Source organism: Bos mutus, chromosome 23 (assembly GCF_027580195.1).
Source record: "Bos mutus isolate GX-2022 chromosome 23, NWIPB_WYAK_1.1, whole genome shotgun sequence".
NCBI lineage: Eukaryota > Metazoa > Chordata > Mammalia > Artiodactyla > Bovidae > Bos > Bos mutus.
The window spans coordinates 46,601,585-46,626,823 of record NC_091639.1 but is presented as its reverse complement, the minus strand read 5'-3'; the positions used below and the strand labels follow the sequence as shown (position 1 = coordinate 46,626,823).

Below are 25,239 nucleotides of genomic sequence, written 5' to 3'. Positions count from 1 at the left end.
TCTGCCACCCCCTTCTCCTTTTTCTTCAATCTTTCCCAGCATCAGGGTCTTCTCCAATGAGTTGGCTCTTTGCATCAGGTGGCGAAAGTATTGGAACTTCAGCATCAGTCCTTCCAATGAATATTCAGGGTTGAGTTCCTTTAGGATTGACTGATTCCAGCTCCCTTCAGTGCAAGGAACTCTCGAGTCTTCTCCAGCACCACAATTCAAAAGCATTAATTCTTTGGCACTCAGCACTTTTTATAGTCTGGCTCTCACATCCGTACCTAACTACTGGAAAAACCGTAGCTTTGACTTTATGAACCTTCATCGACAAAGTGGTATCTCTGCTTTTTAATACGCTGTCTAGGTTTGTCATAGTTTTCCTTCCAAGGAGCAAGCATCTTTTAATTTCATGGCTGCAGTCACCATCTGCACTGATTTTGAAGCCCAGGAAATTACAATCTGTCACTGCTTCCACTTTTTCCTCCTTTTATTTGCTGTGAAGTTATGGGACTGGATGCCATGATCTTAATTTTTCTGATGTTGAGTTTCAAGCCAGCTTTTTCACTCTCCTCTTTCACCCTCATGAAGAGACTCTTTAGTTCCTCTTTACTTTCTGCCATCAGAGTGGTATCATCTACATATCTGAAGTAGTCGATATTTCTCTTGGCAATGTTGATTCCAACTTACGATTCATCCAGCATGGCATTTCTCATGATGTACTATGCATATTTGAAACTAAACTAATAATAATTGAGTACAATTTTTTGTAAGATAGGCCTAGGGAGAATGGAATTTTTAAAAATCTTGTTTAATTAGTGTTCAACGTTTTCCCTTTTCTTTTTTCCTTCCTTCCCTTTTCCTTTTCAAAATTAAAGTCAAACGCTCACTTGCTAACGCTGACGTGTTATCAGAGTTTATATAAATTTTGTGATCTTGGGTTAGGCAACGATTTCATAGATATGAACAAAAACATTATTTTCACAAATGATACCATCAAGAAAGTAAAAAGAAAACTTATACAATGGAAGGAAATATTTGAAAGTAGATCTCATAAGGGACTTGAATACAGGATATCTAAAAACTTTTACAACACAATAATACAAAGATGAATGACCCAGCTTTTTTTAAACAAAGGATAATAAAAATTATTATTTTTAAATAAAAAATAAATCCTTTTTTAAACAAAGGATTTAAACAGACATTACTTCAATGAAGATAAACAATGAATAACCCAGTGTTATTAATCACTACACAAATGCTCATAAAAATTACAGTAAGATTCCTCTTCATATCCACTGAGATGGCTATAACCAAAAAAGACAAAAAACAAAAAGTTTTGGTACTGATGTGGAGAAATTGGAACCCTTAATGGTACAGATGTGGAGAAACTGGAATCCCACTCTTGCTGGTGGGATTGTAAAAATAGAGCATGCATTTTGGAAAACAGTCTGGCAGTTCTCCCAAAAGTTAACTATTGCATCACCATATAACACATCAGTTTCTCTCCTAAGTATGTATCCAGCAGAAGTGAAACCATACTTCAAAACAAAAATTTGTACTCAAATGTTCACAGCGGTATTAGCCGTAACAGCTAAAAAGTAGAAAAACCCAGAAGTGTATCAACTTCGGACTAGACGAATAAAAGTAAGTACATTCTTACTGTGAAATATGATTCAGCAACAAGAAGAAATGAAGTTCTGATACATGCTACAACATACATGAGCCTTGGAAACCTTATGCTAAGTTGAGGACATCAATCTCAAAAGATCGCACATTGTATGATTACATTTCTAAGAAATGTCAAGAATTGTCAAATTTCTAGAAACAAAAATACATTAGTGGTTTCTTAGAGGTGAAAGATTGGTGGATGGGGAAAGGAATGCCTGTTGATGGGTTTCTTTTAAAAAAGACAAAAATATGTTTAAAAATTAAAAAAAATTTTTTTTGGCCAAGCCATGTGACATGTGGGATCTTAGTTCCCCAACGAGAGACTGAACCCATAAGCCCTGCACTTGAAGCACAGACTCTTAACCAATGGACCACAGGGGAGGCCCCAAAAGTATTTTTTAAAAACTGGATTGTGGTGGTTGTTGCACAAACCCTGTGAATAAAACAAATAATAATAAAAATAAAACTCCACGTTGAACTGTCTACTTCAAATGGGTGAATTGCATTTAAATAATAATTCAATACAGCTATGTAAAAATATATATTTATATAATAGGTTCAAACATTTTCTTCAAAGTATCTTCTGATGAAAAATAAAATGAATAACTGTAGGCTTTAAATACTTTATATTTTCACAAGTTTTATAAATTTTTCCAACAAATCTTTTTTTGGCTTCACACACATTTTGAACCACCATCAACTGCATCACATCTTAGTAGATTCCACATCAGGTTGTACTGAATCAGTGTTTTCTCAACTTCTTAGGAATTATTCTCTCCCACAGTAGTTTCACAAAGACTATTTATAATGGCTAATTTATCAGTCACTTTAAACTCAGCAATTACTCCCCAAATAAACAAGAACAACTAAGCAATATCAGTAACATCTGTTGATTCATCATGAGCCAAGAAACACGCAGTCATTTGCTGTGTATTTTAATTACATTGCTCCTGATGTCCTCATTCCTTTGAGTAACTCTTTCTGCTGAAAAGCTGAGTCTTAAGTATATTTGTTTTTTTTTTTTTGGGGGCACATGCCTTTAGCTACTGCAAAAAGGGATGACTTCATTAACTGTCACTAATGGCTTTCCTTGCTAACAAACAAACCACCCAGAAACTTCCTCTAGTCACAGACTCCTTTTCATTCCTCATTTTTGTGAAAAAATTCTGTTGTGATATTTCACTTTAAATTTTCAAGGAGAATTCCCTGGCAATCCAGTGGTTAGGACTTCGGGCTCTTACTGCCAAGGTCCTGGGTTCAATCCCTGGTCAGGAAACTAAGATCCCACAAGCCACAGGGCACGGCCCAAAGTAAAAATAAATAAATTTTCTAATTGTTGTGACTTGCTGTCTGGTGAGCTGGAAATACTGTGATGAGTGTTGAGTTTGGTAATGTGTTTTTTTTTATAGCACAGCTATAGTGTCTTGTATAATACACACAATGCTTTGCCATCTAATTTGGTAGCAAAATAACCCACATGCCACTCTGCTTCAGAAGCCGTGAGTCCAGATTTCTCTTTCTTTCTAGCTTTGGCATGACTGCCATGCACTGATAGTAAGAAAATAAAACGCAGTGTCATATAGTGGTATGACAATGTGCATGCCACTGAAACACTGTCCAGTTATTGCAACGGCACTGCACTGCGCGGCTGCCCGTGTGGCCTCTGTCACAACTACTCAGCTGTGCCCTTGCAGCACGAAAGCACACGGGCAGTCTGTACACACAACAGTGTGGATGTGCTCCAATGAAAGTTTATGGACACCGAAACTTCAATTTTATACAATTCTCACATATCATGATATGATATTCTCACTTTTTTTTTTCATGACTTGAAACTGTAAAAAACTGCTCTTAGTTTACAGGCTTTACAGAAACAAAAGGCAGGCAGAGGGGCAGCAGTTTGCTGAACCCTGACCTAGGGGCTCAGTTATCACACTGAAAAGGAGTTTAGCTGTGTCACACACTTCCTTTACTTTCATCTTCATTTCTTTTCCTGGTGAGCAAAACAACTGCTTTAACCTTTTCCTCTCCGTGCCTTACTTCACTGCACATTATTACTAAAATATTTAGAACGGTACTTGAAAGACATAATTTAGAGCCTGTAATCTGGTCCCATCACTTCATGGGAAATAGATGGGGAAACAGTGGAAACAGTGTCAGACTTTATTTTTTGGGGCTCCAAAATCACTGCAGATGGTGATTGCAGCCATGAAATTAAAAGACGCTTACTTCTTGGAAGGAAAGTTATGACCAACCTAGATGGCATATTGAAAAGCAGAGACATTACTTTGCCAACAGAGGTCCGTCTAGTCAAGGCTATGGTTTTTCCAGTAGTCAGGTATGGATGTGAGAGTTGGACTGTGAAGAAGGCTGAGCGCCGAAGAATTGATGCTTTTGAACTGTGGTGTTGGAGAAGACTCTTGAGAGTCCCTTGGACTGCAAGGAGATCCAACCAGTCCATTCTGAAGGACATCAGCCCTGGCATTTCTTTGGAAGGAATGATGCTAACGCTGAAACTCCAGTATTTTGGCCACCTTATGCGAAGAGTTGACTCATTGGAAAAGACTCTGATGCTGGGAGGGATTGGGGGCAGGAAGAGAAGGGGACGACAGAGGATGAGATGGCTGGATGGCATCACCAACTCGATGGACATGAGTTTGGGTCAACTTCGGGAGTTGGTGATGGACAGGGAGGCCTGGCGTGCTGCAATTCGTGGGGTCGCAAAGAGCCAGACACGACTGAGCGACTGAACTGAACTGAAGATCCAACAGCAAATTGTTATTATTTGATAAAACTGGATTTGCCAGATTTAACCAGTTCAGTTCAGTTCATTCGCTCAATCGTGTCTGACTCCTTGCAACCCCATGAACCGCAGCACGCCAGGCCTCCCTGCACCAACTCCAAGACCTGTTAAGTATTCCTTAGTGATGGTGACAGATATGAGTCCCATTCACAGCGGTTGCTCATATGCTCAGGGTGGGGGGAGGGGGAACTGGGAAATTATTGATATAGAGCTCAGTTTTGCAAAATGAAAAGCAGTTTGGAGATGGATGGTGGTGATGGTTGCACAGTAATGTGAATGTACTTTATGCCCTTGAACTATATACTTAAAAATGATTAAGATGTAAATTTGATGCTATGTGTTTTGGTAAAAAACGATGCTATGTTTTTTGTGTTTAGTAAAAAAATTGGAAAAAATCAGTTGGCAAAAATATAGAATTTTTTAATATTCTTAACTGTACTAAAATTTTCTCCTGCTGACATAATTTCCTTATAGAACAAATCTTCAAGTTTCTTCACAAACAGACAAATATTTAAGACCAACCAGAATAGACATATCAGATCTCTTGCAGAATTTCTGCTTTTCAGTAGATTTCAGGCCACTGTTCTAATATCCACAAACAAGTGGGTCAATGTATATATTACCAGCCAATTAGCAAATTCAGAAGGGATATTATGAATATGACTGTATATTAAACATTATTAGTAAAAAAAAATCGTGTAGTTATATGCCCTTCTTTATTTTTTACTTTTTTGCTAAAAGAAACCATTAACTTCCCAGGTAGTTGTAGTGGGCAAGATTAAATACGACCACAGCCATGAGATTCTCCAAGACATGGGATTGGATGAATAATATGTCAATGACTTTCAGTCTTTCAAAGCTCACAGTAAATATATTCTGTATATTAAATATATTTATCAGATCAGATCAGATCAGTCGCTCAGTCGTGTCGGACTCTTTGTGACCCCATGAATCGCAGCACGCCAGGCCTCCCTGTCCATCACCAACTCTTGGAGTTCACTGAGACTCTCGTCCATCGAGTCAGTGATGCCATCCAGCCATCTCATCCTCTGTCGTCCCCTTCTTCTCTTGCCCCCAGTCCCTCCCAGCATCAGAGTCTTTTCCAATGAGTCAACTCTTCGCATGAGGTGGCCAAAGTACTGCAGTTTCAGCTTTAGCATCATTCCTTCCAAAGAAATGCCAGGGCTGATGTCCTTCAGAATGGACTGGTTGGATCTCCTTGCAGTCCAAGGGACTCTCAAGAGTCTTCTCCAACACCACAGTTCAAAAGCATCAATTCTTTGGCGCTCAGCCTTCTTCACAGTCCAACTCTCACATCCATACATGACCACATATTATATTAGAATTTATAAATAAAATATATACTATTATATTTAAATATATTAAATGTAATCTATATTAATACATTCTACATTTTGATCCAGAAAACACACACCTGCAGACATACCCACACACATACATCTAAAACAAAATTTCAGGAAATATACTCATTTTTACTGCATGTGATGCATTCTCTCAGTTTTTATTCTATGTACTGTATTTTGTTTCATTTTAATAAGGGATGATCATAGCATATTAAATTGATTTCACAACTCACTAATGGATTATAACCAATAGTTTGAAAAAGAATATTCCAAGAAACCTTCAAATTATACAAAACATATCTGAGAAATAAGATGTAGAGAACAGAGAACTTTGTAACTAATGAAGGCAAATGAATGTAATAAAAATATAAATTATTAATGCATTTAGGTTTACTTTTAATATGTCATTAATACAATTAATTCAGGAATTCAAAATACAAAAGCCACCTCTTAAACTGTAAGAAACAAAAGGTACTACATTTAAAGAAATAGCAAAATAAAACTTAAGTATTCTTCCAAATTGCCAAAAGTTTTGTTTTCTATACATATTAGTTTTAGAATGTGTAGACATAGGAGGTCCCTTTCAGTACTCAAGTCAGAATACAAACTGAAAACTCTCCTCTCAGTGAGTTCCAAAGTGCCAGGAAAATAATGGCAACATATTTCTAAATATCCAGTGCTGGTTTAATGCTCTCTGTGAAATGGGCTACCAGTCTGAGCTCTGCCTCTGGCAAGGTGGGACATGGGGGTAGGAGACGTCCATATTATTTTTTAAACTATATATATACTGGAGGAAATTCCTCCTGGTTTCCCTACACCCAGCTGCTATGGTCAGAATGGGTGCCTCCCCAAATCCATATGTTGAAATCCTCACCCTCATTGGTGATGGTATCAGGTGGTGGAGCTTTGGGGAGGTGATGAGGTCATGAAGCGGTGGGGGGCCTCATGAATGGATTAGTTCCCTTGTTAGAAAGGCTTCCAGGGGATCCTTAGCCTTCTGCCGGGGGAGGACACAGTGAGGAATCGGCAGTCTGCAGCCGGAAGAGGGGCTTCGCCAGCACCTGACCATGCTGGCACCTGATCCAGGACCTCAGCCTCCAGAACTGTGAGAGGAACATTTCTGTTGTTTATGAGCTACTCAATGTCTGGTATTTTTCTATAGTAGCTTGAACAAAGAAAGACATCAACCTCATATTCTGCACTGAAGTCTCTCTGCTGCTCCTGACTTAGTGGGAGAGCCGGGTGCAAAATGGCCCAGTCTCCAACTCTTCTGTAATGAGACAGTGAGACCACTTCATTTTTATCCTGATGTGTTCAGGAAGAAGATGTTTACAGCAGAGCGGTAATAGTGTGGAAGTCAGAGGCTGGGAGCAATGTAAGACAACCTTCACCTGCTCCACAATGTCACCTGTCCCCTCTAATGTCTACAGAAAGCCTGTAGCCACATAGAGAACAAACTTGTGATTGCCAAGGGGGCAGGGGGATGGAACGATTGGGAGTCTGGGATTAGCAGATTTAAACTATTACATATAGGATGGATAAATAAGGTCCTACTGTATAGCACAGGGAAGTATATTCAATATCCTGTGATAAACCATAATAGAAAAAATACGAAAAAGAGTATATGTGTATAACTCAGTCACTACTGTACAGCAGAAATTAACATTGTAAATCCACTATACTTCAATTTAAAAAAGCCTATAGCCGTGTGTGTGTGTGTAGGACCGTCTAAAAGTCTGCATAAGAGAGTATATGCAAAACTCAGAAGGACTCGGATAAGTTTTCCCATGGTTATAGGGCCTCCAAAATCTTTTCTAAGGAATACCAGTCTTTGTGAGTATTATTTTCCTTGGCTATTCCTCTGTTATTACTTATCCCTTCACTCTACACTCTGATATTTATGTGCTTTTCCCAATATATCAGAAACACAAGTGCAGAGTCACGCCTAAAGAAGAGTAAGAATCAATGAAACGTTCTATATTAGGATAGTTGTTAAGTCATGTAAACCATCTTCCACTTCACATTTTTTTTGATTAATGTAGAACATTCTATTTGTCTTGAAAGTTGACTGCAAGATGAGATCACTATAATTTTAATAATTTTTAGACAAATTTTAAAAATTCATAAAATGTAATCATTCTGATGCAGGAATTAATGCCTATGCCTAAAAATCAGGAGTGATTCAACTTTCAAATATTAATCTATCTTATTGATTATAACATAAAGGACAAGCTAATTTCTCTTTGAAATATCTGCCCCATTCCCTGGTGGCTCAGCTGGTAAAGAATCCACCTGCAATGCGGGAGACCTGGGTTCAATCCCTGGGTTGGGAAAATCCCCTGGAGGAGGGCACGGCAACCCATTCCAGTATTCTTGCCTGCAGAATCCCATGGACAGCCCTGGTGGGCTACACTCCATGGGGTCACAAAGAGTCAGATACTACTGAGGGACTAAGCACATACCCTATATCCTATATTAATGTTGTATACTAATGAAATTAAGTGTATACCAATTACCAATGTCTCTATTAATTTTGTACTTTAATAGTCTTAAAAGTTTAGATCTGAACATAATTAATCTGCTGAGTCACATACTTCAGATAATTTACTTAATCAATTGTAACAAAAAAGTAGGTGCCCCTTCACCTACTATCAGTAATTTTTTGGCTCTAATATTCTTTCACACACTGTTGAAGCAGTATTCCATTCCGTGATGAGGAAGCCCAGCACACAGAGTCCTGAGCCCTGTGAGTGAGGGCAAGAGGTGAACAGCGATCACACCAGCCAGCTTCCGGGGCCCCAAGACCCAGACCAGGTCAGCTCGCCTGGGCAGACCACCAGGAGGCGGGGCACGAACTGTGAGCTCGCAGTATCTCCTCAAAGTGGATTCCTGCTTCACTGCAGATGGACCCCAAATGAAACTGTGCCAAGAGCAGTGCAGAGAGGGACCAGAGACACTTTGGAAATGGCATTGTCTCAAGTCCGCTTGTGTGGAATGTGTGTATGTCGTACCCCAAAACCTTCCACAGCCTGTGGGGTCGGTAGGGAACCTGGAGGAGATGCAGCCACCAGACCCAGAGACGAGGACCCCTGGGTGGTGGACTTGCCCACTGGGGTGAGGCAGTCCCGTAATGAAGCAAAGGGCCTCGTGAAGTGGGGGAGTGTGATCCCAGGAACAGGTCACAGGACCTAGCGTCCTGGGAGATGAGGGGCAGGGGAGCGGGGCTCACAGGCACGGCAAGGGGAGGGGAAGGCAGAGTAGTGGGAGGACGGGGCTGAGCTCCTGGGGACGGATGGCAGTCTTCCACACCACGTGCACGAGTGCTCATTGCTTCAGGCGTGTCTAACTCTGCAACCCCATGGAATCCTCCATCCACGGGATTTCCTAGGCAAGAATACTGGAGCAGGTGGCCATGCCCTCCTCCAGGGGACCTTCCTGACCCAGGGCTCAAACCTGTGTCTCCTGCATCTCCTGCACTGCAGGCAGATTCTTTACCTACTGAGCCACCTGAAAAGCCCATTCCACACTTCGGGCAGGGTTATCCTGGCGGGATTCAGGGCCCCAGTTCTCAGACCCCCAGGGAACACTGGGTATTGAAAAGCCTCACAGCTGTGGCTTAAGCAGGATACAGGAGGAGTGGCTGCTAAATTCACTAGGATGTCTAGGAGTAGTTTCCGGGAGCCTAATACTAAGTCCTTGCCTCGCTCTTTTTAAAAATTTTTCTTATTTTTAGTTTTTGGCCACACAGAGTGGCACATTCCCTGACTAGGGATGGAACCCCAGCCCTCCACAGTGGAGAGGAAGTCTTAACCACTGGACTGTCAGGGAAGTCCGCCTGCCTCTGTGTTAAGCTTTAAGATTTTATGGAGATCCCTGCAGACTCTGAGCTGAAGACTAAATTCCAGGACCAGTGTTTCTGGCTCAGAATGGGCTTCTGCCTTCAAACATCTAGCTGTCTGTGGAGTGGCCCTGGATAGTTTAATACAGGTTTCCCCTCTCAGGGTTGAAACTGACATCCCAATAAAAGTTACTGAAGGAGCCCTTTAGTTCCTCTTCAAACTCATTTAAAGTTGCAGGAGGACAAGGAAGCTCAGAGCACACTGTCTCTGCCTAGCTGTTTCCCTGCACTGGGGAAGCATCCCTGAGCTTGTTTAATTACAGCTGAGAGCTTCCTCAGTTCATCCTAGTCTGAAGATGCTTCAGACCCTTCTCCCAGTCTGGGACGGGGGTGGTCCCTGACGTGATGTGATGCTGATGGATGAAAGAATGATTTGATGGTGCAGAAGCCTTGGTATATCTGTGTGGCTGTGTATGGTTCTGAGGATGCTCTTTTTGGTAATAACTCCTTAAGAAGCTGGTGAAAACTGTGGATCATGTCCCTCTAAAGAGATCCACAGTTTTACATATAATTTCAGGTCCCTAGAATCCTGTTTGTGAATCCCAGATTAAAGACTCCTACAGCACAGATAAGACCAGCAAGAACACACTTTAGATTTTTGGCTTTTGTCTTTGAAATATAAATTTTACTATATCCTAATTTAGTGAGTTTGCTATTTGTTTTCCTATTTTACTACAAAAAGTATTTTGGAACCATAAAGTCATGTTAAGATAAATTTTTTCTTTCTGTTCCTAGATCCATGGGATGCCATTACACCTGGATAATTTCAATAACATCTGGAGCTGTATGTTATTGACATATCTTTTACTAATTCTCAGTTACTCATTCTCTTTTCCTGGGTACACATGCTACTTCTGTTCTCTTGGTGACATCCTTTCAGGCTACCAGCACATTGATGCATTAGTATACAAATCTGTTACCACAAAACAGTTAATGGAAAAGTCCTACAAAAACTATTGTAAGAAATGGAGATCCTTTAGTTAATAAATATTGCTGTCATTTTATTAAGAAATCTGGAATTTAATCCATAAACATCAGCTAATCAAGAATTTACTCATCTTGTAACCTATTTGCTTTGCTTTTTGTTTAGTTTAGTTGCTCAGTCTTGTCCAACTGTTTTGTGACTCCATGGACTGCAGCCCACCAGGCCTCTCTGTCCATGGGATTTCCTAGGCAAGAACACGGGTTGCCATTTCCTTCTCCAGCGGATCTTCCCAACCCAAAGACTGAACTCAAAATCTCCTGAGTCTCTTGCATTGGCAGGCAGATTCTTTATCGTAGAGCCACCAGGTGGGCTTCAACTATAAACCACTTGCTTATCTTACTTTTTTCCCTTAAGAATGTTGAAATGCTTGTAATGAATATGACAACTCTTATCTTGGATCTAGAAGGCAGTGACTTCTGCTTTCAACTTGCTTTGTATAAGTTGCCCATTCTTAGAAATGGTAGAAGTAGTCCACACTATCTGAACAATAATGAATAAGGTTGTGCAGTGATTTATAACTCTGAGAGCTTTATAATTTGATTTATGAACAGCTCTCACATCTTCCATTGGCAGTTCATACAACTATGAGTAAATTTTCCAGCCAAATGACTCAGTATTTTGCTGCATGACTAATCCCACACTCAGTGTGGAAACTATAGAAATGAATTCTATTTGCTTCTGGATAATAAATGATTACTTTCCAAAAACTGTCTGCAAAGCGTTACAGAGGAGATTAATTCAATTATATTGATGTTTTTAAACTCTCAAAGTCAGCAGACTTTTTCGAGAAGTCTGTAGTGTTCACAAAAAAAGAACAAACCCCTTCCCCCGCCCAAGAATGATCATGAATTTTGCCACCGCTAGGACAACAAATCCGAATCTGACTCTAAAATTTCTAAAACATAAAAGAACAATTTGGGATGATGTCATATAAAATATTTTCTCTTATAATGATGCCTTTATTTTTCAAATTTTTATTATGGTAAAATAAAGACCTTTTATAGGACATATTTGCTACAAATAATATTTGGTATTTATTGCAAAGAATAATTCTTTTACCTTCAAATGCAAACTTTTCAAAGAAAACAGTGATCCATTCATATGATGGCTCCCCTGATTCTGGTGGCTGGAAACTGCCTCCTGGATTACATTAGATGCTCTAGTGATGCTCCCAAATGATGTGGCTCCTTGGACTTTCAATCCAAGGGCATGTATACGGTTGGCACAGCCCCTGGTCTCAGATTGTCATGAAAACCACTTGGGAATGAACAAGCATACAACCTTTCTCAGACTCCTCCCAATTCCTTTCACACCACTGATTTCTGAGAGTAAACAAGTTCAATCAAGAAGGTCATCAGTATGATTTCAAGTAACTTATTGCTAGAGTCATTCTTACCTCAATTTTTTTTAGGTAAGTCATTCTTACCTAAACTTATTATTATTTGAAATCAGTATGATTTCATGTATCTTATTGCTGGAGTCATTCTTACTAAATTTTTTGTTTTCCGGGGTAATATTCCAGTGGAATATCTCTGCATCATTACCAACCAGGTCATCCACTCACTTCCACCGAAGTTTGTAATAAACGCTTACAAATAGCCTCAGCGATATTCCAAGGTATTCTTTCTTTTTCCCTAAAAATCCTTCTTCTATCTGAACATTAGTAGCCAGAGCCGGTGGGGAGGAGTTGGGGTAGGGAGCCAGCACAACCAGTCAGGGCTAGTTTTAACTCTGTAGAGTCAGAGGTAGCCTGAGAGCAGAAAGAACAGGTCTGGGAGACTCAGGGGGCCTGAGGACAAGTAGCGGAACGACAAAACACACGGGAGAGGCGGTTGTCTTCTCCCCTCCCTTCAGCTCTCAATTTCTCTTCCACTACTGGCTCCTTCTCCCAAGTTGTATCCTATTCTGACGAAAGCACAATTATTGGGCTTTACTCGCATTTCTGCCCATTCATTCTAGAGCTAAATTTCTCCAAAGATTGTAGACATCGCTCTTGCCTCTTCTCCACATCCTAGTCCCTCTCCAACCCCCTCCCGTCTGGTTTCAGCCTCTCCCAGTGTGATGAACCGATTCCCTGGAAGGTGTGCACAGGGCTCTTCCCCACTGGTCCTCGGTGCTCTGACTCCTTACTCCGGATGTGCGCCTGTCCTGAGAAGCCCCTGAACCGGAAGCACTTCCTGCTCTCATTTTCCAGCCCACAAGGGATTAGACGTGTCCAAAGTTCTGATTTTAGTTCTTCTTCTTCTTCTTTTTTTTTTACTTTCTGCACAAAGTGTAAAGGTTTTCTTTTTAAAATTATTATTATTATGCGTAACAGGCAAAACTATTTCATTCAATAAAATTTTAAGGAATTTCACGTGTTCTGATTCTTTTCACTACCAATCGCCAGTTCTCCAAAGTCAGGATCTTCAAGATAGCCCTTTCAGACAGATGTTTTGCTCAATTCACAGCTGTCATGTCAGTGTGTCCACAATTCTTTTAGTTGGCTTCTTTGTTCTCCAAATGGAATATGGACACACTTGAAAGTTCCTCACCTGTAATTTTTGGGATCCAATTTCCTCAAGCAATTTATCATGTTTAGGGGCAGGAGATGGATCTGCATGGTTCTGAATTTTAGACACCCTCAATGAATGCATGAAGTTCAGATTATATTCATTCCTAAGCTATCACACACTAGAACAGCACAGATCATTGGGATATACCAATATCTATGATAAAAAAGTTTGATCATTTTTTCATAGTTTACTTGGCAGTTCTGACTTACAGTTCTTTACCACAGATCTAATACATAGCTCTGTGATTAAAGGAAACCACAGTTACTCTATGAGGCATTTCCAGCAATGTAGGTTTACCAAAAAGCCCCATCAGGATAGACCTCAACAGATTTCAGTTCTTTCTACACTTTCTCTTCCTTTGTAATTCTGTCCACCTGCGTGACTTCAACTATAATTGTTGTGTGTGATTCCCACACTTCTCTGCTTCTGATTCCCCAGCCGGGTTTCCATGGGTAATTTCACATGGATGACTTTCTGACAACTCCGCTCCTCAATGGGTCTGAACCTCAGTTTGTCTTCTTTGCCTTCACAACTGTTCCTTCATCTGAGCCCCAAACCTGAGTCATTTGCAATCCCTGTCTTTTCCTCAACTGGTCACCACACAGCTTAGGTGAAGACACTTCTTCTTGATGTTTCTTTCTGATGCACACATGAGGAATTCGTGCCATTCCTACCTCTAGGGAGGTACTGTAGAAGATGTTTCTGTCACCTTATTAAGCCCCTTACTCACGTTTATCTTTGGGAGCAGAATGACTCCGTGAGGAGGGTTCCTGGGGAGGGACTGGGACCACTGTTGGCAGGGCTGGTGTAGGAAAGGTCCCTCTCACAGATGGTCCTGTCTCTTGCTCACTTGTGCTGCAGGCCATGTGGACTGGAGGGTGTCAGGCTCTTTTGAGTCCCTAGTCTTCAGGTGAGAAGCAGTACAGGTAGGGTTCCTTCCTGCCTCAGTGTTGGGAAGGACTATACTTCACTTGTGACTGGGCGGGTCAGCAGAATTAGGGGGAAAAGGGATAAGATGCTCCATCTTGGCTCTGAATCTAAGCCAGGCTCTTAATTTCCTTTTGAATCCTTGTATGCGTTCTCAGTTTGGTTGAAAATCTAAAGGGAAAAAGGGCTGCAGGATGTATCATCTACATCCCTGATACCAAATTCTCTTAACTAATTTTCACAACTCATTTGTCTTGGGTGACAATGCTAACTCACTATCATAAAAATAAAAAAATTATATATACTTTTCCATCTTGATTTTTCATTCCAAGGTATGAAAGACTTTCTTCCTCCTCCATTGCTACCTCCAAACTTTAAATTTGTGATTTTGTTATATCAATTATTCTTTATTAATAAAAACCTACTGGAAAGAATAGGTATGAATTCTACTAAATTAACCAAAAGGATTGATTGGCTGATTTAATATTTATTGAATTCCACAATGCATTAGCATTGCACAACAACACAGAAAGAAGCAATTAATAACATGCCATCATTTGGATAAGGGGATGATAAATTAGCAACAAACAAGCCAGAAAATAAGAATAGAACCTAAATACTAAATTCTTTCAACGATTTTGTTAGCTTATTATTAGTATCCTTGAAATTTTGATGCAAAGAACAGAAATGAACAGCTCTAAAACGAAGTATCTATAATCTTAACTGCAGGGCGGTAAAGTATTTGCCTGCCAAAAGAGATAAATGATGTTCTTGTGTGCACTTGAAACTTACAAATGGCTGCAGTAAGACTCAGGATGATAACAGTTGTGCTCAAGTTATAGCTCAGAAAACCATAATTGCTATTTAGTTGCTTTTTCTTGTTATAAATGTACAGTTTGGGGCAAACTGGTTACTATGCTGTGTTTGTGCTCTTAGGCATGTTTCAAGGAGAGTTAGGCCATTTCTTCTCACTCAGAAATTTTCCTCAATAAGAAGGATAAAGTAAAGATGACCTTCCTATCTTCTGTGAGATATTTCTCCCAATGTTTGCAAAAGGTTAATTCCGTTTTGTTGTTGCTTTAAATTACTCCATTGTGCCTCTGCGAAGCAAAGGGATATGGAATTCTTCCTTTTCTGGTGTGCCCCTCAGGGCAGGCTCCCAGACTTTTCCTCAATGACCCCTGCACAGTGGATGGGAATGTGGTGTCTCACTGCAGTGGCTGCAGAATCAGGAAACCTTTGAGCTACTTGCACAGATACAGGGCTACCTGTCAGCCCAAGAGCCTGGGACCTTGCTGGTAAGCCCATCCTGCTGGCACTCTGATCCACCATTCTCACTTTATACAACCACTGCAAGCAAGGTCCATCTTCAAACCAGAACATGTTGTTTTAAGAAACAAGATGTTCATAAGAAAACTCAACCCCATGTTTCCCGTGGTGATGAATCTCATTTAAGACATGCGCTAGGCAATGCCTTTTTGAGTGTCCCATAACACTTAGATGTGATGATGCTTAAAGGCCTTAAGAACATCAAGAGTTAAGCCTTTATGCAGAGCTGAACAGTAGATTACGTATAGTTAGAAAACTATACGGATTTTGATATCCTACAATCAAGTAACTAAACAAGAATTGCCATCAATTCTTTAACTGCTTTCCAGAATTTTACAAAATTACACGATTTCTTCAGCCTCCTAAATATTTGAGTTCACCTCAGTAGTTAGCAGAAACTCCACACATGTAGTAATGGGTTACCTTGTCATTCTAATTGCTGTTTCATTATTCAAGTAAACAAAACAAGCAAAACCCAGCCCCGCATGAGCAAAACCAGCCCCGGCTATGGGGCAGCAGCCAGCGGCGCAGAATCGGCCGGCCGAGGTCGCTGTTGTCATTGGTTCCGATCCGGTGCCCTGCGGCCGCTGCAGCGCCCCCTCCGCGCCTCCCGCGTCCGCACTGCGCCAGCGGCCCCGGGACAACCTCCAACTGCAGGATCGCTTTTGCTGATGACGAAGGAAGGGGAGCGGGCAAGACGGAGAGAAGGAGTGTGTGCCTTTTGAGTGGGACAGATTACTACTTCCTCCCTCTCCCTACAAAATCTCTCCTCAAAATAGAGTATTTACAAGTCAACCTCCAGCTTCTCCATCTGCTGGTTCCATAAACTGAAATTGCCTCTCCCTCCAGCTGCACTAAAGGAGGCGAGGTTTTAGGGTCAACGCATGGATGGATAGAGGGGGATGGCAAGTGCCCACTTCTCGGCTGCCAAACTGTGCCAAGTTAGGGGTGGTAGGGGTCACCTCTGCAGACCCAAGCTGGGGCGCGCGTCCAGTTCAGGGGGGCTGGAGAGGTAGGGGTAGGCCCCCTGTTCCGGGGAACCCCGAATCCCAGGGAAGGCCCTGCCTGGGGCTCACGCGTGGTCGTGCAGGAACCCCACCCCCGCAAGCAATCGCTCACCCGGCTGCATCCTCCGAAGCCCCAGCCGCGCGGGTCGGGGCGCGGGGGGTGGGAGGCGGGGGCAGCACCGCTCGAAGGCTCCCGCCCGCGCCCTGCGGTCTACCCCCGGCTCCGGGGCGCCCCCTGTCGCCGGACTCCCCAGCGATCCGGCCGCGGGAGGCCAGGGAGGCGGCAGCCCGGTCGCTCGGGAGCTAAGGGGCGCCCGGCCGGAGCCCCGCGGACGGCGCGGACGGGCGGGCGGCCCGGCGAGAGGGCGCTGGGCGCTCAGGCCCGGGCGCAGCCGGGGGCCGCCGGAGCCGCCGCAGCCATGTCCGCGCGCGCCGCCGCAGCCCGGCCGTGATGTCATCGCGGGCCCCCGCCGGCGCCCCGCCCGCCCCCGCGCCCCGCGCCCGCCCCGCCCCACGAGCTCCGGCTCCGGGGATGCTGCGGCCGCCGCGGCCGCGGGCGATGCGCCGGGTCCGGGCGGGGCCGGCGCGGCCCGCTGGGCGGGCCCCCCCCCCCCGCGCCGCGTCTGCGGCGGGGCTGCGCCCGGGGGCTGCGCGCGGGGCGGGGCGGGGGCGCCCGCGGGGGGCGGGGGCGGCTCCCCGCCGCCGATTGCCCGCCGGGCCGCCGTCTGCTGAGTCATGGGCAGCGCTGCCCGCAGCCCGGGCTCATTCGCACAGCGCGGCGGGCGCGGGTGCGCAGCCATTGGGCCGGCGCGGGGCCGCGAGCGCCGGGCATGACGCGCTGAGCCTCGCTCGCCGCGCCGCGTGCGCCCCGCGCGGGTGCCTGTGCCGCCGCCCTCCGGTCCCGCCGCCCGCCGGCCGGCCGCGCCGCGCCAGCACCATGATCGCCGCCGCGTTCCTCGTCCTGCTGAGACCCTATAGCATCCAATGCGCCCTCTTCCTCCTGCTGCTTCTGCTGGGCACCATCGCCACCATCATCTTCTTCTGCTGCTGGCACCGCAGGCTCCAGAAGGCGAGGCATCCCATGAAATCGGTCTTTTCGGGTCGTTCAAGGAGCCGAGGTAAGGCGCGTCGCGGCGGGCTTCCTCGGGACCGGGGGGACCGCTCGGCGAGTCTGGAGAGGGGAGCGCGGTTCGCTCCCTCAGCGCCGCTGCCCCCGCCGCGTCCTCGCTCTCCCTCCCCCGGCCCGGTGCGCTTCGCTGTTTCAAGCCCCGGCCGCCTCCTCGGGTCCGCCGGGTCGTGGTGCCCGCGGCGCGCACAGCTCCGGGACAGGGGAGGCGGCGGACGCTCGGGCTCGGCGCCTGAGCCCGGGGTGACCGAGCTGAGTCCAGGCTGCGGCAGCCGCCTCCACCCGCGCCCCCCGGCGCCGGAGCCTGGGGCAGGGAGACGTCGGGGCGCCCCAACTCCCCCAAAACTTTCCCTGAAACTTCTAAACTGATGGCCTAGCAGCCAACCCGCCCTGCGGTCTGTCCCCACTGCGTTCAAGGCGTCCGGAACGCGCCTTCCGGTCCCCGGCCCCCCAGGTAAGTCGTCGGTGACTCGGCAGGTGAAGAACAAGGAGTTAACTGAAGTCTCGTTTTTCTCTTTTTTTTTCCTCCCCCAGATGCTGTTCTGAGATCTCACCACTTTCGTTCCGAGGTAATTTATTTAGCGCGCACGCTCAAGGTCAGAAGAAGTTCTCTTTCCTGGGTACCCGTATTAATCATAGGCGTGTTTAGAAGCCAGCAGGGAGGGTGTTGTATTGCGAGCCCACAGCCCCCAAGCCAAAAGGGACATGTTTGCTTTGAAGCGACTCCCCAGCATGAGTTCCCGGGGAGTGGTTGTGACAGATTTCTTGTGTCGTGGAGCCGCTGTGCTGGAAGGGGAGAGACAGCCCCTAAAAGCCGCCTGACCTCAGGAACGCAGCCTTGCGGTGGCTGTCAGCTTCCTTGACCATCTGGAAGTGGCCGGAAGCTTTCAGGGCGCAGTCAGGCACCCGCTGCTGTTCACTTGGGTATCCAACCACGCTGGGAGCTTTTAAGGAGTTAGTGCAGGGCAATTTGATCCGTGTGTATTACCTTTTAGACTTGCAAGTTGGTATTCCTATTCACCCAGAAAGCGCTCCATGTTTTACTAGGGACGTCTGATGACTTTTGCAAAGTGATGATGATAGTGATCCGGCTTTACCCTCAAAAGGTGAACCATCCATCCCTACTTAAACAGGTGACCTGGCTGCACTGATTCAGTGGAACTGTTGTAGGACTAGGTCTGCTGGAGACAGAACAAAACCGAGAAGCACAAGCTCTCCCAACGCAACGTTTCTTGATGAGTTTCCAGGCCAACCCCCACTTAAGGCCAGATGATTTCCCCTTCTTTCCCGGGGAGTTTCACACAGCCAGGAGGTTGCTAGTAGCAATGGGTGATGTGGCTTGATCATCTTAGCAAAGACTTCATAGTTAAACACCCTGCATCGGCTTGCTATGTACCTGAGAAGTTATTTCACATTTCATTTCCCTTGTTAATCCGGTGTTTTGTTGCACCCTGGATGTTTGATTGGACGCTGGTTGCTTGAAAGCTTTCACTGTACTACTGTAACACCCTGATAATGCTGCCCAGTGAGGAATTATGCGTGGGGTCCCGGTGGGTGAGAACTCTGGGCTCAATTTAGGACTGTAAAGAGAATAAAATAACCAATCAGATAATCAGAGGTTCCAATGCTAACTAATTGTGTGGTGCTGGAAGACTCAACTTCTCAGACCCTCAGTTCCCCTTCCTGTAAAATAGGGCTAATAGTACCTTACAGGGCTGTAAGGGGAGGGCAGGGTTTACCACAATCATGTTTTTTTAAAAAAACCCCATTTATGGGAATTCCCTGGCCGCCCAGTGATTAGGACTCTGCCCTTCCATTGCAGGGGGCCTGGATTCAGGGAACTAGGATCCCAGAAGCTGTGCAGTGAGGCCAAAAAAAAAAAAAAAAAAAAAACCCAGAAACAAAACCCCATTTAGTTTATAGTAGCTATTCAGTACCTGATAGGTATCATTACATTTTGTAAAATTGAATTAAAATATGTAAAAATAAAAGATTTGTCTGCAAATCTTAAAGTCTTTATTAGATTAATTAATTCAAAGTTATCTGAAACAACATAAACTGTGTCTATTATAAACCAACCCTTTTTGAATATCTGATTAATAGAATAACCCATCTAGAAGTGATAAAAAAATCCATCACAGTCAAGGTATGAACACCAAAATTTACGATTTTTATTTTAAGGAGAGATTACCAGTCCAATACACATCAATGCTAGAACCAGAATTAAAATTCTGTTATGGGTTGTTAGATCAACCATCAAGTGTTTCAGAGAAAAGTGCAGACAGAAAAAATGAGATAGGACTATGTTTTGTTTAGTTACCTGTCAGTTAAGTATTTATCCTAAACTTGCCTTTGGTTAGGAAAGCTGAGAGTGACTAACTCTATAGTTCATTTCACAAGATCCCCTGTAGAGACCGACATCCTGTGTGTGCTTCATATTTGCCTAATCTGCTGGGTTGTGAGCATCTTGACGGCCTGGACCAAGTGTCTCATTTAGGGCTGTATCCCCACTGCCTGTTGTATAATAAATATTTATCAAATGAGTGAAAAATTCCTCAATGAGTGCCTGTTCCCATAACTGGGCAAATACAACTCAGAATTGGGCCGAAGAGAAAAACTTTTTGTACTTTCTCAGGACAGTGCTCAGAATTCAGTATTTGCTAAATCCCAGCTCTTATTTTATCTTTCCAGATGTTAAAATATTGCTCTGGAGTTTGTACTGAAAATGTACATCACTAATTACAAGAAAACGGATTTGGTTAGAATTTTTTTCTCAGAAAGTTCAGTGCAGTGTTACTGTCGTTTGTTGATAGCCCACCTGTGTTCTTGTTCGTACCAAGGTCTGGTGTTAAACTACTCAAAGAAAGTCATGTGATAAGTGAACACCCTTAGACTGTTCCAGGAGAATGTCTGTTTCATCATTGTTTCATGTTCACTACAAATAAAACATTTTCCCCTAAGGAAAACAGAGGGGTGGAGTTTTTCCCCCTTCTCCCTTTCAAAACGCCATTTCCTGCAGGATTTTCTCCATGGGAAATACCTCTGAAGTTTTTGGATTCTAGCAAATTAGAAAATTAGAACTTGGGTTGCTTTTTAGCAGTAGCTGATGCAAAATAAGTATCAAAGAAAACGATTTTGTTTTCTTACAAGTTATAGTCCTGTCGAGTATTCTATTACTTATCCCAGTCTCAGTCTGTAGGTAAGTCACTCTCAGTGTTTCTGTAGTGGTCAGATGAGGGAAGTGGATTTAAGATCTGCTGGCATATTTGGAAATGTGAAAGAGGTTTGGGGATGCCCTCGAACACAGGAGAAGTTCAGTTAGCGCTTGGTGCTTTACTTGGTGGAGGATATCGCTTCTGTTTTCCATATGTCCAGAAAGGAGTCCCATTGGACAGGAAATTTCAAGATGTTTCTTCCCAGGTAGGGAGAGAAATACTCCCAGCAGGGAGACTTTGTCATCAGGACCCAGCATGCTTTGGGGAAGTTTTGCAGCAGGAAAAAAAAAAATCCATGTCTCTCATCTGAGTGGCTGCAGCTTTTTAGTTCTCACTAAGTCAATAATCGGGCTTCCCTGGTGGCTCAGATGGTAAAAGCGTCTGCCTACAACTCGAGAGACACAGGTTCGATTCTTGGGTCAGGAAGATCCACTGGAGGAGGAAGTGGCAACCCACTCCAGTACTTCTGCCTGGAAAATTCCATGGATGGAGGAGCCTGGTGGGCTACAGTCCTTGGGGTCACAAAGAGTTGGACACGACTGAGCAACTAGACTTTCACAGGTGAATAATCAACATCTCATCTCAATCTCTCTCTCATAAAGCTAGAAATAATTGATACAGATATTTATGAGATATTTGGCAACTACCAACAATCCCCTTTCGGAGAAGGCAGTGGCACCCCACTCCAGTACTCTTGCCTGGAAAATCCCATGGATGGAGGAGCCTGGTGGGCTACAGTCCATGGGGTCGCAAAGAGTCAAACGTGACTGAACAACTTCACTTTCACTTTCACAAGTGACTAATCAACATCTCATCTCAATCTCTCCCTCATAAAGCTAGAAGTAATTGATACAGATATTTATGAGATATTTGGCAACTACCAACAATCCCTTTTTATTTTCACACACTTGCAAACTCATCTTTACTGGCTTAGGATTTCCCTAAATTTTAATGATAGCATATGAGAATGTGAAATTATTAACGACCCAGCAAGGGGTAAACCCCAATTCTCTAACAGATGAAGAGGGGCTCAGTTAGATAACTAGAAATATGCACTTTGTATGTAAAAATAAAGAACTTGTTCTGTGTGACACACACACACATACACACATACATATATATATCAACAATACATATACTGATGAGAAGTGATTTCATATTGATGTGAGACAGTCTGGAAACCAAGTGCTCATTCTGGGTCTGTAAGAAGGATACTTTTCCTGAGGACTTATAAGATTTGATGCTGTGACTTTACACAATGCCTGTTACCCTAGACGCCTGTGATGAGGACCAGACAATGACAATCTTGATTTTAAGGAAATCTCAGAAAGTGATACGGGTAATTGAGGTACCATTAGATTACAAGAAAGAGCCTTGGGAGCCCTTCAGGAGAGTGGAGACAATTACATATAATGCCCTTGAGAATACCCAGTGTGGACAGCGGTACATGATCCCTATTCATCAGCTCAGTGGAATAAGGGCAGCCTTGTTTGATATCAGGAAAAGCAAGAGTGTGCTTTGTGTCCATCAGGATTGAGTAAATAACTTCACTTCCCGTTTCAGGGAAAAGGAACCACTGTGTGATTTTTAACTGTGTCGTTCACATTCCAGAGAATCATGTGCCCAGAATTCTCAGTGAAAGAGAGAAGCTCAGTGGAATGAGTTTTTAGTGGCCATTTGATGAAGCTGTCAAGGCATATGCTTTAGATTTTCCCAGGGACTCTCCACATTACCTTCTCCTAGATGAATAGGTGGTCCACACAGACTCTCTCGGCCTCATCGTGTTCCCAGAGCCTCTCTGCACCAAACCATGGAAGCATGTTCAGTGGAGTAACCGTGGTTCACAGCTTCTCCTGGAATCTGCATCTTCCATTAAGAATTACCAATCTAGGGACTTCCCTGACGGTCCAGTGGCTAAGATTCTGAGCTTCCAGTGCATAGGACCAGGGTTCGATTCCTTACTGGGGGACTAGATCCCATGTGCTGCAACTAAATATCCTGTGTGCTGCAGCTGAGACCCAAAGGAAAAAGAGTGTTACTCATTTAGTGAATTAGAGAAAATGATAGTTTATTATTGAGTTTTCTTTTGCAATTAATGTATCTTTATAAACAGATTCCTTGCCTGGAGTTAAATTCTGGGTCTAAGTCAGTTTATGCTAATTAAACCAATCTTAAGTTGAACTCGACACATGATATTGGGTTCATTTTGCTTCACTCAATTATTTTAAAAGCAGACATTTATTTTTTCATCACCTACAAGGTATAACATTAGATGGTAGGAATAACAAAGGGTCTGAGGTATAGCCCTTGCCCTTAATGATAACTTTTCAGGTCACTCCCAATAGCAGTGCTGGAATTTTGCAGTTACTGGTTGGGTTCCGGTAACTGAGCTGTTGTGCGATTTCCAGCTATGAATCACAAATGTGATGGAAGCATCAGAGGCCAAGCTGTGCAAGTACAGCGAGTACATTCATGAAAAAGACAAATTCACCCCATCCACCGGGTCACCACTAGCACAGAAGTCACCCTTACTTCAGCTCTGTGGTGACAGAGGATGCTGAGAGCTAAAGAAGAAAAAAAGAAAGAAACCTAGCGTTTTTTCTTGTATCCAAACCTATTAAATCTAATCTAGAAGAAAGCTTTTTCAGAGAAGTCTGAAATCTTTGTCTAAACTTAAGGGTTAAGAACTCAATTTTTGACACTGCAGTTACAGCATAGAACCAGGCAGAAAACAAGCAGTGGTTTAATGAGACTACAGGAATAAGAGTTTAGAGTCTTGGTTTGGGTTCCAGCTCTGCCACTAACTGTGCCATCTTAGTCTAGTCTCTCAGGGGCTCTGACACAGACCTGCTGTTCTCACTGGTAACACGAAGGTGATCTCTGAGTAAACAGGCCCTGTTTTTGCTATGTGCAAAAAAAGCAACCTGCTAAAAAAGGCATCATGTAAAGCACAATTCTTTCTACGAATTTAAAGCAGGTAGAGGTAAAATAGCTTCCCTGGTGGCTCAGACGCTAAAGCGTCTGCCTGCAATGCGGGAGACCCGGGTTCGATTCCTGGGTCGGGAAGATCCCCTGGAGAAGGAAATGGCAATCCACTCCAGCACTCTTGCCTGGAAAATCCCATGGATGGAGGAGCCTGATAGGCTACAGTCCATGGGGTCACAAAGAGTCGGTCACGACTGAGCGACTTCACTTTCAAAGGTAAAATAAGCATGTCACAAAATATAGCATAAGCATGAAGTAACAGATTATTATAAAAAGGTTGGAATAATTCTGATGATGTGATGGCTTCTGGCTGGGGTGATCAGAGAAGCCTTCCAGGAGGAGGTGATATTTCTGTTGCAGCGTGCAGGCTGAGTAGTATCCAGCTAGACAGAGAGGGACTCAGAGCAAACCCCCAAGACAGCAGAACCACTTAATAATAAGCAACAGTTTAGGAAACACACTTGTTTTTTGATAGCTCAGAACATGTCCATGTGGTTATAAGGTAGGGGTCTTGAGATCATATCATGGAATGTAGAACTGGAAACATAAGTAGGTGCCAGCTATAATAAAAAATTATTTTTGAGTACCGCTAAGTAGCTGATAAAGGCTTTCACAGAACGTTATTTGAGCGTCTTAGGAGGACACCTGCTCTGAACTCTCAAGAGAAGCAGAGTTTTTATTTCTTTTCTAGCAACTACGGCAAAACAGCCCATTTAGTCTTTTTACTGTGTCACAGAGTGTGGAGAGTTGTGGCCTCAGCTCTAAGGCCTGGGACCATGGCTGGCCGGGGACCTTCCTGGTCACCGGAAAGCTGTGTTCTTGCAGGACATTGTGCGTTTCAGATCTACTTCTCAAGCATCACTGGGTTATACTTGACCACGGACACCGTGTGTGTCCAGGGATTTGCAGGCAATTTATTATGTACAAGGCCATGTGATACATTACAGTTTTTAAAAATATTTCAAATATGTCTCTGCTTTTAAACTTCTTCTTGAAGAAAATCCCCCTCCCATAATAATCTGAATGTCTGTTTCCTCCTCAAATCTTCAAGCCTAGCCCGTCACCCTCAGCCAGTGACTTCTGTCTCCTAACTCACTGAAGACATCAGTGCCACCAAGTAATAGCACTTTAAAGTTCTTGCCCCTGCATATTAAGTGGCATCTTAATCTTCCCTCCCACCCATTTGTCCGCCTCCTTATGGATGTTTTATGCTTATGCCATGAATTCCTTGTCTTCCTGTCTCTTGGGGGAGTTGACTCTGCTGTTTTGTCTTCTGTTGCTCCCTCTCTGCTGGCACCTGCTCCTGACATATAAACATCATAGGTGCATCCTTTCAAAAACAATGCAAACCTCCCTATACCACTAGCTCTTCTCTTGGCAAAAAAAGTTCCC

The 25,239-nt window shown here is 43.7% G+C and overlaps 2 protein-coding genes and 1 non-coding gene across 15 annotated transcripts in view; 1 reads left to right on the top strand and 2 right to left on the bottom strand.

Annotated features, from left to right (window-relative positions):
* Positions 1-16,960, bottom strand: part of BEND6 (BEN domain containing 6) — a 63,573-nt gene extending 46,613 nt beyond the window's left edge. Inside the window, exon 1 of the mRNA XM_005899719.2 lies at positions 16,634-16,960. The gene's annotated coding sequence lies outside the window, so the exon portion shown is untranslated. The remainder of the gene's footprint in view (positions 1-16,633) is intronic.
* LOC138985123 (small nucleolar RNA SNORA18) lies at positions 13,457-13,584 on the bottom strand. The gene has a single exon (XR_011462386.1). It is a non-coding gene; the product is annotated as a small nucleolar RNA SNORA18 (small nucleolar RNA).
* A 328-nt stretch (positions 16,961-17,288) lies between the features above and the next one.
* The window catches only part of DST (dystonin), a 516,386-nt gene continuing 508,435 nt past the window's right edge, over positions 17,289-25,239 (top strand). For 5 of the 13 annotated variants that reach the window (XM_070361397.1, XM_070361380.1, XM_070361382.1 and 2 more), the window contains exons 1-2: positions 17,290-17,639; positions 18,182-18,243. In XM_070361397.1, the coding sequence (XP_070217498.1) occupies positions 17,459-17,639; positions 18,182-18,243 (243 nt within the window). In that variant the 5' untranslated portion in view covers positions 17,290-17,458. Of the gene's footprint in view, positions 17,640-18,181; positions 18,244-25,239 lie in introns of all 13 variants that reach the window. The other 8 variants (XM_070361384.1, XM_070361381.1, XM_070361392.1 and 5 more) reach the window with 6 other exon arrangements.